The 15389-nt window shown below is 38.8% G+C and overlaps 2 protein-coding genes and 1 non-coding gene across 3 annotated transcripts; 2 read left to right on the top strand and 1 right to left on the bottom strand.

Moving 5' to 3' along the window:
* The first annotated feature begins 658 nt into the window (after positions 1-658).
* On the top strand, positions 659-2943 carry LOC133800869 (CASP-like protein 4B1). The gene is made up of 3 exons (XM_062238955.1): positions 659-1110; positions 1196-1331; positions 2509-2943. Exons 1-3 carry the CDS (start codon positions 830-832, stop codon positions 2698-2700), a joined length of 609 nt encoding a protein of 202 aa, XP_062094939.1. The 5' UTR covers positions 659-829; the 3' UTR covers positions 2701-2943.
* A 324-nt stretch (positions 2944-3267) lies between these two features.
* On the bottom strand, positions 3268-5873 carry LOC133800867 (probable WRKY transcription factor 26). Its single transcript, XM_062238954.1, has 5 exons — positions 5526-5873; positions 5221-5367; positions 4440-5050; positions 4171-4332; positions 3268-4058 (listed from the first exon to the last, which is right to left on the bottom strand). Exons 1-5 carry the CDS (start codon positions 5781-5783, stop codon positions 3566-3568), a joined length of 1671 nt encoding a protein of 556 aa, XP_062094938.1. The 5' UTR covers positions 5784-5873; the 3' UTR covers positions 3268-3565.
* Positions 5874-7301: 1428 nt separating this feature from the next.
* TRNAQ-UUG (transfer RNA glutamine (anticodon UUG)) lies at positions 7302-7373 on the top strand. The gene has a single exon. It is a non-coding gene; the product is annotated as a tRNA-Gln (tRNA).
* The last annotated feature ends 8016 nt before the right edge of the window (positions 7374-15389 follow it).

Here is a 15389-nt window from a genome sequence, read left to right as displayed (position 1 = left end):
GAAATAAAAATAATATTTAGGACCTAAATGATACTATTTGAAAAAGTTGGGAACCTAATTGATACAAAATCAAATTTTGGGACCTAAATGTTACAAAGTATAAAAATTAAGTACTACAGCTGAAAAAAAAAAATTCTAATTAAGCTCATTTTTTAATAGAAAATAAAAAATAAACAAAAACGTGTGAAAATTTGAGTTAAATTGGATGAATGTTATATCAACCCCAACACCAAATCAACCTTTTACTTCATTTTCCCTTCTTTTAAGGTATTTTGCCAAAATTATACCAATTTAGTTTTAAAATTTTAATTAAAAAAATAAATTCTTGAATTTATAACATAATTGTTAACATACGTTAAAACTCACAAACTAAGCAAGTTTTCTTTTAAATTCTTGGGTCATAAATTTTTTCTCAATATATTAGGTGAGAAGAGTCAAAACTCTAAATTTGGTTAGATATGAAACCAAAATACTTAATTACTACGAAAAAAAATACATATTTAATCACTCAAGTTAAAGCTTTATGTCCAAAATCATATATATATATATATATATATATATATATATAAAAGCCATGTGGCACACGGATGATGAAGTCCAACACGGCAAAAACGCTTCTCTTCTTACCGAACATTACAAGGCTTTCCTTAACTAGTCTGAGTTGTCGTTAGTTAGGTACTCCCAAAAATAAAAAACAAATTTCAATTAAAAAAAGAAAATAAAAAAGAGAGAAGAAGTAGTCTGGTCTGGTCTGGTCTGGTGAGTTCTCCATTCTTATTATCACTAATAAAACACACAGCTCATACATTCGTATTCGAATCCCTAAACGATGTCGAAGCCAAACGACACGAAAGACCAAAGCCACGTCGGATCTCCGAAATTGGAGCCATCGGCTCCACCTGCGTCTGCTGACGTGGAGAATCCGAGGGCGGCGGAGGAGGGAGTCGGAGTGAGCGGGGTTCTACGGCGGTGGAAGAGGGAGGACCTGTTGAGAAGAGGGTCTCTCGCGCTTAGAGGATTGGCCTTTCTCTTCTCTCTCTTGTCTTTCATTATCATGGCCACTAATAAACACGGCGATTGGAAAAATTTTGATCGATACGAAGAATACAGGTAAAATTCATCACTAATTTTCTTTTAATTATTATGTTTTCATTTAATTTAATTTAATTATATTTGTACATTTATATATATATAGGTATGTATTGGCAATATCAATTTTGTCAACGTTGTACACCGGAGCTCAAGCCTTGATTAAGGTCCAAGAACTCTCCACCGGAAAATTCATGTTTCAGCAATCCACTTCGTCATTGTTCGACTTTTGTGGTGATCAGGTCAGTATTTTATTTTTTTTAAATTAAAAAAAATATTTAGATTAATTAGTTAGTTCAATGTTGTTATGAAAATTGATATTTTTGGTCGGAATAATTTGCATTACTTGCCTTAATCAAGACGCTTTTTTTTCGATTGAGATCTTTTGTTTAAATAATAATAATAATAATATGTTGAAATTAGTGATTGGAAAAAATTTAATACATGGTTTTAGGATAAATAATTTTAATTTGTTTGACACTTGTTTCCAGCTTTAATTTTGGTTAGGGTTTTAATAATAAATTTGATACCTTATACATAATAAGCCTAATTTTTTATTGTATAATATAGGTACTAGCCTCTAATCAAATACTTTATAAAATGCCTGACAAAAAAAAATACTTTATAATATGAGAAAGTGTTCTCTTTTTTTTGATAAATAATAAGATGTTTAAAAAGAAAAAAGATTGGTAGTGAAGTTCCAGATAAGAATAAGAATAAGGTGATATGTGATAAAACTGGGCATTATGTGTGCACATGTTAGTGGCCCAACCTTGTCTTAAAAACTTTTGGCTTATTAAAAGGTTTATGTTATAACCAATGAACCAGTCAAATTTGCATAATATTTGGCTATTAACATAAAACTTTTAATAAGCCAAAGAGTAATGAGCTCGGAAATATTTTTCTTTTTTGGTAATGAAGAAAACTAAGCAAAACTTTCATCATTCATTTTATTTCTTAAAAACAATAAATATGCCCAATTAAATGTGTGATAGTATTATCTTATAAGAAATGATATAATATGTTGTATTTTATACTTGCTCATACATCTAGGTGTGGTTTTAATTTAAAAAAACTGTGGGGTTATAAATTAAACCACATCATTGTGAAAAATAAGTGAAAATGCAAGTTTTAATGAACAATATTTTTCTACTAATTTTTATATGATCTAATGACAAATAAAAATGCATGTTATGTACATATACACTGGAAATGTTTAATTATAATTATTAAACGAACATGAACATGATCTAACGGTGTTGAGCATGATGTAAAAATCAATGTAATATGTGAATATTAAATCTATCACATTTTGGAAAGTTAATTTCAAGCTTAGTAATATTCTTATTTTTAGTAATAAAATACGATGTAAAATATGTTTGAAAGAGATTAAAAATTAAGAAATTTCTATGTGATCAGATTGCAGCATACCTGTTGTTATCAGCAGCTTCATCAGCAGTGCCATTGACAAACAGTATGAGAGAATCACAAGACAACATATTCACAGACTCTTCAGCTTCTTCCATTAGCATGGCCTTCCTTGCCTTCTTCACTTTGGCCTTATCAGCTCTCGTTTCTGGTTACAAATTATCCAATCAATCTTATATTTAATTTTTTCAATTTCATTTTCATCTCATACCATATTTTTATTTTTTTACATAGAGTATATTCTTGTGTTGTATTTGAGGAATAGGGTGTGGGGTTTTCATGACCATTCATGTCATTGTGAATTTTGTATTTATATTTATTTTTTAAATCATAATAAGTTTTGGTTGTAAGTGGTCTCTCTTATGTAATTTTATTCAACAATTGAGCAAAATAAGAAAAAAGAAAAAGAGAAAGGTACTTGGTGTATTCTTGAGATGATAATGTTAGTATTATTTTTTATGGTCAAAATATATTACAAAGTAAGGTCCCAAAAGGGAACTTGAGAGTTGGGACAAAAAAAATCACAACGTTTGAGCTTCATTGCAAGTTAAATATATTTGTATTAACTCAATGTTATAAAGTTAATATTTTTCGGACTTGAATACTTTGTATGTTTTGCCTGCATTTTTCTCTATATTTTAAATTAAATTGTGACACATATTATTAACAAAATTAGTTATTTTCTTAATTGCTCAAATTAAATGATATGTCAAAATTGGATTAAAAAAAATAGATAGCAGATACAAGAACTTCTTTCCAAAATGGCAACCTTTACTTTATTTTGTGAAAACTATCACGAATGACTACAACATGTTGAACCTGACTTTCAGAGAGGAATGTTATTTTTCTTTGCTAAGTTGAAAAAAGCTCTACAACGAATAAAAAAATATATCTATAACAAACTCTATGTAAGCAATCACTACATCCTATATCAATACAACAACACTGCCTATAAAACTATACATATCGAAACTCCCATGTAATTTTCTTCTTTTTTGATGTGTACCCTAAATGTGATCAAGCGTGTCACCTGTGACTACAATTCATTCTAAGCTAAAAACGATTCAAAGAATGCTGTATCATCCTTTTGCTCTTTGATGTTCCTTTCTTCCTTACTCTGAAAGAACAAGTCTTGGGGCTCAGACCGCGACGCGTACACCCCTGCGGCTGGTTTCCCAAACCCGCCCGAAAGTCCAAGACTCCCTGAGCCATGTTGCAGCATTTGCAGGGTGTATGGAGGTTGGTTTACTACTGAGTTTGGTAGTCTTGCGTTGAGAAGAGAGGTTGAGTAGTTTGAGTGGTTAGTAGTGTTGTTATTGGCCAAAGGCAATGGCCTGTGTGGCAATGTTGTTACGACGTCGTTTGAGGAGTTGTTATTGGGTGCGGGCCTGTTCATGGCATAGCTGCTGCTGCCTCGGGCTGCAGGGACATCATGGTTGTGTTTCCCTTCGTATGTGGTGATCACAGCCCTCGTGTCGTGGGATGCTCGCTCCACGTGTTTCCTCACTGGACAATTAGGTGAGGTGCACTTGTAATAGCTCCTATAAAATTGGACAAAACAGATTAGTTCTTTCCAAACATGACAAAAGAGACACGAGAATCAGAATGGTTTAAACAAGTCAGTTTGGAGATCTAAGAAGTGGTTTGTAGTACCTTGGGTTTGGATTTCCTTTTACTACTTTTTGACCATATTTTCTCCACCTATAGCCATCATCCAATATATCAATTTCACTTGTCGTTTGAACCACAACTCTAGGCTCTTTGACAGTTCTGTTCCCAGAAGCTGAAAACACCTCATTTGCATTCTCTCCTTTCCTGCAAACCAATAGAAAATAACATTTAGAAAAACCAAATCAAACAGACTTTTCTAACTCAACTCAGAGTTATATCAAAAGGGTCATCATAATTTTCTGAGTACTTACAATCTCTTAGCTTCAGGTTCATTGTCATCGTTATCTCCTACTGAGTTAAATGTAGGCGAATTTCGATCAAAACCCTCTTCTCCAATGGAGCCTGAGGAACAATCCTCATGTACTGCTGCGTTAGAAAAGGTCCCCGAGTGGTCAGAAACAGCTCCTGAGTTGGTGGGGTATGAAGTTGTTTGATGATTAATGGCGTGAGAAGATGATCTTCTAGTAGACTGAGGCTTCGGATGGTTGTGATTCCCTCTATAAACTATCTCAGTAATCTGTCCATCTAAAGATCTCTCAACTTTCTTTTTCATGAGGCAATTGGCACTAGTACACTTGTAATAACTCCTTGGATTTTCACTCCCTTTCACTTGTTTTTGTCCGTACTTCCTCCAGTTATAACCATCTTCTGATTTTTGTTCTCTCACGTATTGAGAAGGCTGAGCATAATGGGTTTGTGGAATGTTCATTTCTGAGGGAACAAAGATTGGTTTTGATGATGGGTACTCAGTTTTCACTTCTTTTTTTTCTATTGGGAAAGTTGATTGCTTTGTGGATTTGTTGAAATCGAATTGCCATGCTTGTTCATGTGGTTGTTGTGGTGGCCTCTCCATTGACTTTTCCTGATAAAAATTAAGCAGAGTAATGTTTCAGATTTTGAATAATTGAAAAAGACCATGCATAAGGGTCCAAAAATGTTTATGAAATCTCCTAGGAGCATAGCTTAAAATAGTATTTTTCTTTTTCCTCAGAAAAATCCAAAACTACACAAGAAAAGGTTAAATAAGCATACCATCGAAACAGGGCCTGTTCTGGGTTGGAATGAGAAATCAGAGAAAAATTTCTCTTCTTCTTCCATTTGTTGCTGCTTATCCTTAGAATTACTCCTCCAGTCAAAGGTTTGACCAGCAAAAGCTCCAGTTGTTGGAGATGGAAGAGCCTGAAAAAAAAAATTGAAAACAAAACAAACCCATTAAAACAAGTTAATACAATCAAAAGCATACAAAATTCAAGAAAATAAGCAAAACCCAATAAAAATAATCACACTTAAAAGTTGAAAAGATAAGACAAAGCTTGTTTTGAGTTTGGGAAACTTACATTAGAAGAAGAGAGAAACATAGGGGAGTTAAGAAAACCAGTTGGGCTAAACCCAGAAGTTGTGGCCAAATAAGAAGAAGGAGACAAAGGATTAGGAGGAGGAAGAGAAGAAGGTTGAAGGGTTTTGAACCTTGGAAAATCATTACCATTCTGGTCTGAGAGACCCCAGGTCAAGCTAGAGTTTTCTTGGCCAATATTATTATTAGTATCCATGTTAAAGTTGTGATTGGCAAGAAGGTCAGTGAAAGAAAAAGTCATGGGATTTTGGTTTTTGAGGAAGATAAATTGGAGGGAGCTGAGTATTTATAGAGTAAGTATTCAATTGTTTCTTCTTCTTTTTATAATAATATTAAGACCCAATAAGCAAGGCAATGAAAAAATAAGAAATGAGCAAAAAATAAATAGATGATATAGAGAGAAGAATCAATGCAACTGTTCATGGATATTTGGTCATAGCTTCTTCTCAGAAACTTAAAGGTTTTTGTTTGACCGTGGAAAAAAATGACTTGGTCAAAGCTTGTGGGTTTGACTTGACTGGCCTTACTACCATACCGAGTGGCGGCTCGAGCTTAGGTGGAATGAAGTATGGCTTATGAAACCAAACATCAGCAGCTGTGATGCTCCACAGCCGTTGGATTAAGTGGGACCCTTCACTTGGCATCTTGTGGATCATGTTATCCGACGGTTGTAAAAGTACTAGTCAACCAAGCATATAAAAGGGTTTGAATCTTTTGACAAACTTTGTCTTAATTTTTTTTTTGGGAGCTGCAAATTACTAAATTGTGTGATTATTTCTTTAGTAATGATTAGTAATACACCTCAATTTTACTCGAATTTATTATTATTTATGCTTAGCATTAAATTTTGTCTAATTTATTGATTATCAAATCTTACATTAAAATATTTTGTATATTAATGATATTAAAGTTATTAATGTAATATAAATGTGACAATATAAAATGGTTGCTTCATAAAATATATATTTTTTATAATCACTTTACACGATAATTTTTATAATGTTTTGCAAAATAATTTTGTAGACACACTCAACCCTTCTTTAAAAGTTCATTTTATTAGAAATCAAATATAAAAAATATTTTCACTAATTACTCCAATAAAATAAAATGAAAAGATTGTATTTGATATATATATTTGCAAATAAAAGGTTCAGAATATCTTGTTATTTATTGGTTGAAATTCATAAAACTATCTATAGTATCGTCTCTGTTTTTTTAATTATTTGTTTCTTTATGTATTTATGTGTCTATTTAAAAAAAAACATTATCGGAAAAGTTGTACTTTATTTTAGGACAAAGCTTATAATTTTACCCTTAACAAAAATATTTAGTAGAACTTCAGTCCAACAATTTGTGAAGTGAGAAGACAATATAATTGAATTAATCAATAAATTCTCGTGTTGACAGAGTTTGTCTTTATTAGAAGAGGATCAATATAATGACACTTGTTTTCTTTCTGGTAGATTAGTAATAGTATAGTTTTCCTCGACACAAAAGAAAATTCAAGTAGTTTAAATAATAAAATCACACAAGTTTTCTTTGCCAATAAGATACATGTAATGTAACCTTTTTCTATATTAAAAGGTTTCACTTTCTCTCCTCTCTCAAGGTCTTTTTTTTAATTAAGGCTCAAAAAGTCTTAATAAGAAATGTTATGAAACGTAATCATTCAGGCTAAAACTAAAGTTGAAATATTCAAAAAAAAAAGAACATAATAACAAATATAAGTAAATAAGTAGATCACTATCCAAACACCCAAGGTTCTATGGTGTAGTGGTTAGCACTCTGGACTTTGAATCCAGCGACCTGGGTTCGACTCCCGGTAGGACCTCTTCTATCCAGCTTAATTTTTATTTATTTTTTATTATTCCCCTTGCAATTCACACTAGTTTGGTATCATGTTAGAAATTTGGACCATACAAATTTTCAAATATGATCATATTGCCCTCATTTTAATGATTTATTTGATTTTCTTTTGTATTTTTTTAAAAATAATTTTAAATATTTTATGAATTAATAAAATAAAACAATGTTATATAAATTAATCAATAAAAAAGTAAGTGAAAATAAATTTTAAAATAAAAATAAATAAATAAATTTAAAAATAAAAATATTTGATAAAACTATTTTAATTGGTTAAATAAACATAAATATTTTTAATTCCAAATATAAGTTTAAAAAAAAAACTAAAGCAATATTTTACAATTAATTAAAGTAAACTAAAAGCCTAATATTTTTTTAAAGTTTCAATTAAACTACTTTGTTTGAATTCAGTTTAAATTTTGACTTTTAAATTTAAGATATTGTTTTTAATTTTTGGGTCTAAGTTTAGGGGTTAGATTTGTTTTATTTTTGTTTATTTTTAATTGATTAATTTATAAATCATTTTAAAATAACAAAATCAAAAGAAAATCAAATAAATGATTAAAAGAAAGGGCAATATGGACAAATTTAAAATTTGGGTTGACCAGATTTCCGCGGAGGGTACCAAACAAGTACGAATTGCAAACATAGAGTACCAAATTATCATAATTATAAACATAGTGTACCAAGTGTGTATTTCGATAAAACACATCAAATGAGTATTTACCCCATTATTAATAACAAAAAATTAAAAAAAAAAAAAAGGACTATAAAATGTTTGTAAAATAAATAAACAATACAAACTAAGGATGACTCAGTCAAAAACCAAGCACTTCCAAGTGATGAATAATTATGTGAGATTTATTACTTTAAATGTTTTTTTTAAAGAGAATACAAGCAACAAACAAACTCAACCAGAAAAGGTCTATCCTCTAATAATATAGAGGCGGCCATTGGAGGAACCACTCCATCCCAAAAGCCAAAAGTTTTACAAAGAATAACATTCTTGGTAATACAATGTGCAACTCGATTAGTTGTTCTTGGATTAAATCTTAGCCCCTTGAGATCAACTTCAAATGCCTCTCTACAGATATCAGCAACTAGCAGGTCCAAAGCTCCACTTACTTCAGGTAGCCTATTAAGCATTGCTATAATCATACTACATCTGACTCCACTACACATTTGTCTAATTTTAAAGATTTCACCAGCCCAATTCCATGCTTAATGGCCATCAACTCAGCAATAAGAGGAGAGTAAGGTCTATCAACAAACATACCTTTTGAGGCCAACACATCTCCAAGATGGTTTCTCACCACAGCCCCACTACTACAACAGCCATTAGAAACATCGACAGCATCATCAACATTGACTAAAAGCACATTTAGATCAGGTGGTTTCCCTTTATGAGGGGCTCGAGGAGCATTAACTCTTCCTCCAATATTATTGTCCCAAAACTCATGAATATACCTAGCTGTCCATTCCAATATCACCCCATGTTGAGGAACAAATTTATTATGAAGACAACAATTCCTCACATACCAAGCCTGCCATGCTAAAGTAACAAAAAATTCAAATCTATCGATTGGAAGAATTATAGCAATACGCACCAGAAAAGCAATAGGATCTTGTGTTGGGAATAGTGCCCTTAAAGCAATTGTAGTTCACAAATGTTTTAAATGAAATAAATAATTGAATTGAATTATTATATATATAGACTATGTCTGATATTATATGATAATATTAAGAGAATATCAGAAAATTCCAAAGTTTATCTATGTGGTATTAATCTCATATTGGTATGGGAGGATTGAGATTAAGCTAATAAACTTAAATAGTTTGTAGTAAAATAAAGTTATGGAATTTTTAGATTAATTATTGCTAGTACAGTCCACTAGTATTATGAATACATGTAACCTAGATCCAGGTTACTAGTGTAGTAGGATACTTTAGTGGAGGTATTTTGCATGCTGGGAGTATGTAGAACTAGACAAAATGTGATTTGTTAATACTTATTTAAACATTGTTTCATAGTGTTATACCCAAAAATTGGAGAATGCATCCTAGGAGGCTAAGGAGAATGCATTCTAGGAGAGCTAAAAGGAGTGGTCCTAGGAGACCCCAAGGAGGATGTGGTCCTAGGAGACCCCAAGGAGGATGTGGTCCTAGGAGACCCCAAGGGAGTGGTCTTAGGAGACCCCAAGGAGAAAGTGGTCTTAGGAGACCCCAAGGAGAAAGTGGTCTTAGGAGACCCCAAGGGTGTGTAGGAGGCAAGCCTCCCAAGGTTTCCTGAGTGTTGGCTCGAACGTGTCCAAGGTAAGTAGCTAAGGAGGAGGAGTCTCATGCAAGAGGAATGAGACTTAGATTTTGATAAGGAGAGCCTATACAATGTTCGATCGGACATGTTTGGGAGATGCTAAAGGAGAATGCCTTGATCTTGTCCAAGGTGAGATGTTATGGAGGAGGTTGCCTCAATGTTGTCCAAGGTGAGGTGCCAAGGAGGTTACCTCGGACCACCTTGGTCCGAGGAGAAGCCAAGGAGATTGGTTCAAGGAGGAACATGGCATGCTAGAGGAGAGTGCCATGTTAGAGGAGAGGAGTGCATGTTCTACCATCATGCATGTCCTACCACCATGCACGTCCGACCAACACTTGCATGAGTGGTCAGTAGGAGGTGAATCAACTAGCTAGAGGAGACTAAGTCAAGATTCCCAGAGACAGCTTCAACAACATACGCGGGAATCTCTCATTCTTCCCACAAATGGGGGGTTTGTTACATTTCGAATTTTGAATGTTTAAATGTAATAAATATAATAAAATATCCCTATCATAAGGGGATATCAGTTGAGGATCCCAGGCCTATAAATAGAGAGCTTATGGGATGAGAGAGGGGCTTCTTCTGCTTCTTCTTTCTAGAGAGAGAAAATTGGGACTGTGTATTCTAGAGAGAGAAAGTTGGGTCTGAGTATTCTAGAGAGAGAATTCTTGTATTTTTGCAATTTGTACTGAAGAAACTCAGTTGGCTCAGTCCATCTGATCTTGAGTACAGGTTTATAAATCACAACTCTAAGTGGATTAGGCTATTACCGACAATCGGGGCTGAACCACTATAAAAATCTCCTGTGTTATTTACTTTTCTTGTTTAAACCGTCTGTGTTGTTTTTATTTCTCTTGAAGGCTTGTCGTATTTGACGTTCTCACGTCATTGGCTAAAAATGCAGTCAACACATAGTATTAATCAAACACATCAAAAGATGATCGTATACACGATGATCTTAATCCTGAGGTTACTATGAACTCCTATATATGTCATCTGATCATTTGATTCATGCGTTAAGGTTTGTCAGAATGATCAGGCTAAGAACAGTTGTTTTAGGGACTCAGTGATGTACATGGCTGGTGTACGCCCTGGTTTTCCCACGGGCTGTTTAGCAGGATGAGCCTCGGACTAAACATGATTTAGTCCGAGGCTCCCACAGGCCAGAGGCTCTATTTTCAGGACGGGCCCTTTCTAGCTCGAGTGGGTCCTGTTTCTAGCTCGCTCTTGTTGCACCAGGAGCTGGGAACAACATCCGGCGACCACTGACGGATCAGCTCGGGTTATGGATTGCTCCGGTAGCGAGCTTCTCAGGAAGCTCTGACCCTATGGGAAGTCAACACACAAGATAAACGTGCATAATCCTGCCATCACGTGTCCGATATCCCCCTGACTTCTCGGACACGCAGCAGGAACGTGCGTATTCAGACACCCACGGACGGGTTGGGCCGTGCGGCCCATTATCTCCTTCCATACTGATTAGACCACACTTGTGTGTCAGGTTTAGGAATTAATCATGAATATCACAGACTTGATATGACAAATGGTAAGGTCACGGGATGACCTCCCTACCAACTTCCAGGTGCCTTCTCCTATAAATATGGAGACCCTGGGAGTTGATAGGGGTTGGAAAAATAGTCTTGTAAGAACTATATACTTTGTAAACCAATTACCCAGAAAAGATCAATAATATTGACTAGTGGAGTAGAAGGATTTTAACCTTCGAACCACTTAAAAACGTGTCTGGAGTCACCTAGTTCTTTCCACAAAGATTTCATATCTGTGACGGTTCTACTTTTAAGTACTAATCTCTTTCTCTTCTTCTCTTAATTATCTGTTGCCGAAGAACCGCGTCAACAGTTTGGTGCTTTCATTGAGAGCAAGTCCGATTAGTACTACCACAAACATACAACTATGGTGACCACTCGATCCAAACATGGCAACGAGACAGAACAGCATGATGGGCAGGAGGCCCGCCATGTTGCCCTCCCCGATGAGCAAGTTCCTGAAGTCCAGCAAAGGCCAGGAAAGCAGCCGGCCGACCAAGACGACACTGGTAGTTCGGCGCCCCGGCCGCCTAATCCGAATCCATGTTATTACACTGCGGTGGAGATGGAGAATGCTCAGCTGAGGAGCCAGCTAGCAGCAGCTGGTCAGCAAATCCAGGATATTCTGAGTCGACTACCCCCTCTCACAACCAACTGTAACGTTGGAGAGAGGCAAGGCGAGGCTCCTAAGTCTCGCCGGAGTAATCGATCCAGGCATAGCCGTTCGGGTAGACTCCCTGCAGCCAACTCCACCCCTTCAACGCACCATCAAGAGGCGAACTTCAGGGAAATGCCTCAGACCGAACAGCAGCAGTACAGCCGTTCGGTTAGGACATCAACCCCTAGCTCTCAGCCTTCCTCGAGGACGCCCAGAAGAGATCGAGGAAATTCCCAAAGGAGGGCCGAGGGGATCCGGAGACGTCAGCCCGTCCCCGAAGAACGTCCAGTTCCTCGTCCAGCTCGCCCAGCGCGAAACCATCAAGTTGGCAGGGCCAAGAGGCCCCCACCAAATTTAGCCCGTCCGGACGGCACTAGGATCGCCTCTCCGGTCAGGCATCCTCCTTCTCCCATCAGATACCCGTCTCCTCAGCCCGTCCGAGACATCCCGACCTACGGAAATAGTAGGAGAGAACCGCCATCGGCCGGGCCTTCCCGGCGCAGCAGGGTGCCGGGGGAAGGATCAGGTCGGAGCCGCCAAAGACGCACCTCGAGCCTGTCCAGCAGGAGTCACTGGACCGGTAGTGCACGGAGTGATCTTTCGGGAGGAGACCTGCGACAGCGACTAAGTTCAGCACAAAGTCACCATACTACCCAGGGAGGCGACCTTCGAGATCGCCTCAACTCTCACAGAGAGGATCGAGTTAGGGATGGTAGCCAGGCCCGCTCAGTTGGGGTCCGATCTGAAGTACGTAATGGCGGGAATGCCCCAAATGACCTATCTCCAGATAGGAGGGGCAACAACCCGCCTAATATGTACAACGGGTCCGGAGCTGTTGAACAGCCCCGGAATAACCCAGGATCTCAGGACAAAACCCTAGAGCGCTTAACTCAAATGGAGGAGCTGATGAAGAAGCTCCTATCGGAAAAAGAAAAAGACGAATATGATTCAGGGGATGAGATAGAGCTCTTCGCCCCCAACATAGCAGCAACGGCATACCCTTCTGGCTTTCGTATGCCTCACTTGTCAAAGTTCAACGGGGATGGAGACCCATCTGACCACTTAGGGATGTTCAACACCCTAATGATGGCTCATAACATCGGGCCAGAGCTTCGTTGCTTGATCTTTCCTTCCACCCTAACTGGACCTGCCAGGTAGTGGTTCAAACAAAGTAAAAGGCAGTCAATCAGCTTCTGGAAGACCTTTTCGGCTGACTTCAAGAGGGCATTCCGCGCCTCTCAGGCCGCCAGGGTCCAGGCCGACTCCCTAGCTAATGTGAGACAGCAACCTGGAGAAACGCTAAAAGCCTACTTGAGCAGATTTGCAAATGTCGCTGCTCGAGCCAGAGACGCCGACGACAGCTCCAAACTCATGGCTATGAGGACCGGGATCCTAGTAGGCGGAGATCTGTGGAAGGATATTCAAAGGAGGGGGGTCAGCTCAGTTAGTGAATTCCTTAACAGAGCCCAAGAGTGGATAAATTTGGAAGAAGCTGAAGCTTCAGCCGCGGGGACCAGCCAGGTCCTCGAGAAGCCCGCTGGGACGGGAACAGAGATCGTAGTAGCGACTCCCGACGTCACGCAGAGTAACCAGCCCGGTGGCGGCAAAAGAAAAGGGAATGGTGAAAACATCCAACACGGTCAAAAGAAGAATAAGTCCGTGGATAAATTCAAGCCCGTGTTCACAACGTATACCGAGCTCACCCAAACCAGAGAGAATATTTTCCTGGCCAACGCTACGCGAGTCCCCTGGAAAAGACCGGAGCCAATAAAGCACCCTAAGGGAAAGAGAGACGCTTCCAAATTCTGCCGTTTTCATAACGACGTCGGGCACAATACCGACGACTGCAGGCACCTCAAAGATGAAATCGAGACTCTCATCCGAGCAGGTCCGTTGGCGCAATACTCGCGGAACAGGGTCCCGACAAGTCAACCCGCTCCGGAGATCCCAGCCAGTCAACCTGAACCTCGGGTAGATCAGGACGTCCTTCCCCCCGTGGTCGAGGGGGAGATTTCCACCATCTCTGGAGGACCACACATGGCTGGCACGAGCAAAGGCGCCCAGAAGAGGTATGTGAATGAGTTGAAGGCCCACAATGGAGTGGAGTTCGTCCCGGGACAGCGTCAATCAAAACAACAAAGATTAGAGAAACAACTGATCACTTTCACGGAGGAAGACGCGGGCCATGTCCGATTCCCTCATAACGATCCCTTGGTCGTAGCAGTCCAGCTCGCCAACCAGAGAGTAAGGAGAGTGTTAGTGGACAATGGGAGCTCGGTGAACCTCCTATTCCGTTCCACCTTAGAAAAAATGGGTCTGACCGTCTCCGAGCTGAAGGCAACCTCGATAATGCTATATGGTTTTTCAGGAGAAGGGTCAGCAGTGATAGGAACGATTGAGCTGGTGATCACCCTAGGCGACGAGTCCCGAACAGTGTCCAAACTACTCGAATTCGTAGTCATTGACTGCTCCGCGGCCTACAATGCAATTTTGGGCCGACCTACGCTGGTTGCTTTCGAAGCTATCACGTCCATCCGACACCTCGCCATGAAGTTCCCTACTCCAACAGGGATCTGCACTATCAAGGGCGATCAGCTCGCTGCCAGGGAATGCTACAGCATTTCCATGAAGGGAAAATCTAAACCCGGGCAGGTGACGATGGCCATTCAGGATGAAGAGGAATCACAGGGACCCAAGGCGGCCCCTGAGATTGAAAAACCTCAGGTTTCCGAAGACGAAAAGCTCGCCCTAAGCGAGGACATTGACCCCCGAGTAGGCGAGGACAGGTCCGAGCTCCAAGCTATTGAAGATCTCGAGGAGGTAGGCATCGATGAACAAAACCCGTCACGGACGGTTAAGCTCGGAAATAACCTCTGCGATAGAAGAAAGGCGGAACTGACTGCGTTTCTGAAAAAGAACCTGGACGTATTCGCATGGTCGCACGAGGACATGATAGGGATCAGTCCAAGCGTAATCATGCACACGCTCCACCTAGACAAAAGCGTCCCTGTCAAGTCTCAAAAGCAGAGGCGTTTAGGGACAACCCGAGCCGAAGCCCTTGAAGAAGAAGTGGCCCGGCTCAAAAAAATGTGGCTTTATCCGCGAAGCCAGATTTCCCATTTGGGTTGCCAATCCCGTCTTAGTTCCAAAACCCAATGGGAAGTGGCGGACCTGTATCGACTTTTCCGACCTAAATAAAGCCTGCCCCAAGGATTGCTTTCCGTTGCCGAGGATCGATCAACTGGTGGATGCCACGGCGGGGCACGAGCTCATGTCCTTCATGGACGCGTACTCGGGCTACAATCATATCGCGATGAATCCAGCAGACTAGGATCATACCAGCTTCATGACCCCGACTAATGTCTATTGCTATAAGGTCATGCCGTTCGGTCTTAAGAATGCCGGGGCTACCTACCAAAGGCTGGTAAATAGAATGTTCGCGGATCAGATCGGGAAAAACATGGA

Source organism: Humulus lupulus, chromosome 9 (genome assembly GCF_963169125.1).
Source record: "Humulus lupulus chromosome 9, drHumLupu1.1, whole genome shotgun sequence".
Lineage (NCBI taxonomy): Eukaryota > Viridiplantae > Streptophyta > Magnoliopsida > Rosales > Cannabaceae > Humulus > Humulus lupulus.
This window is presented reverse-complemented; position numbering and strand designations above follow the sequence as displayed.

What these genes read in the sequence shown, in the direction of transcription:
- LOC133800867 (XM_062238954.1), bottom strand. Translation starts at nt 5,783, where the DNA reads ATGACTTTTTCTTTCACTGACCTTCTTGCCAATCACAACTTTAACATG. An exon ending in GAACCTGAAGCTAAGAGATT is followed by an intron (nt 4,333 to 4,439) that starts GTAAGTACTCAG and finishes ATTGGTTTGCAG; the next exon opens with GAAAGGAGAGAATGCAAATG. An exon ending in AAAGGAAATCCAAACCCAAG is followed by an intron (nt 4,059 to 4,170) that starts GTACTACAAACC and finishes CCAATTTTATAG; the next exon opens with GAGCTATTACAAGTGCACCT.
- LOC133800869 (XM_062238955.1), top strand. Translation starts at nt 830, where the DNA reads ATGTCGAAGCCAAACGACACGAAAGACCAAAGCCACGTCGGATCTCCG. An exon ending in GATCGATACGAAGAATACAG is followed by an intron (nt 1,111 to 1,195) that starts GTAAAATTCATC and finishes ATATATATATAG; the next exon opens with GTATGTATTGGCAATATCAA. An exon ending in TCGACTTTTGTGGTGATCAG is followed by an intron (nt 1,332 to 2,508) that starts GTCAGTATTTTA and finishes CTATGTGATCAG; the next exon opens with ATTGCAGCATACCTGTTGTT.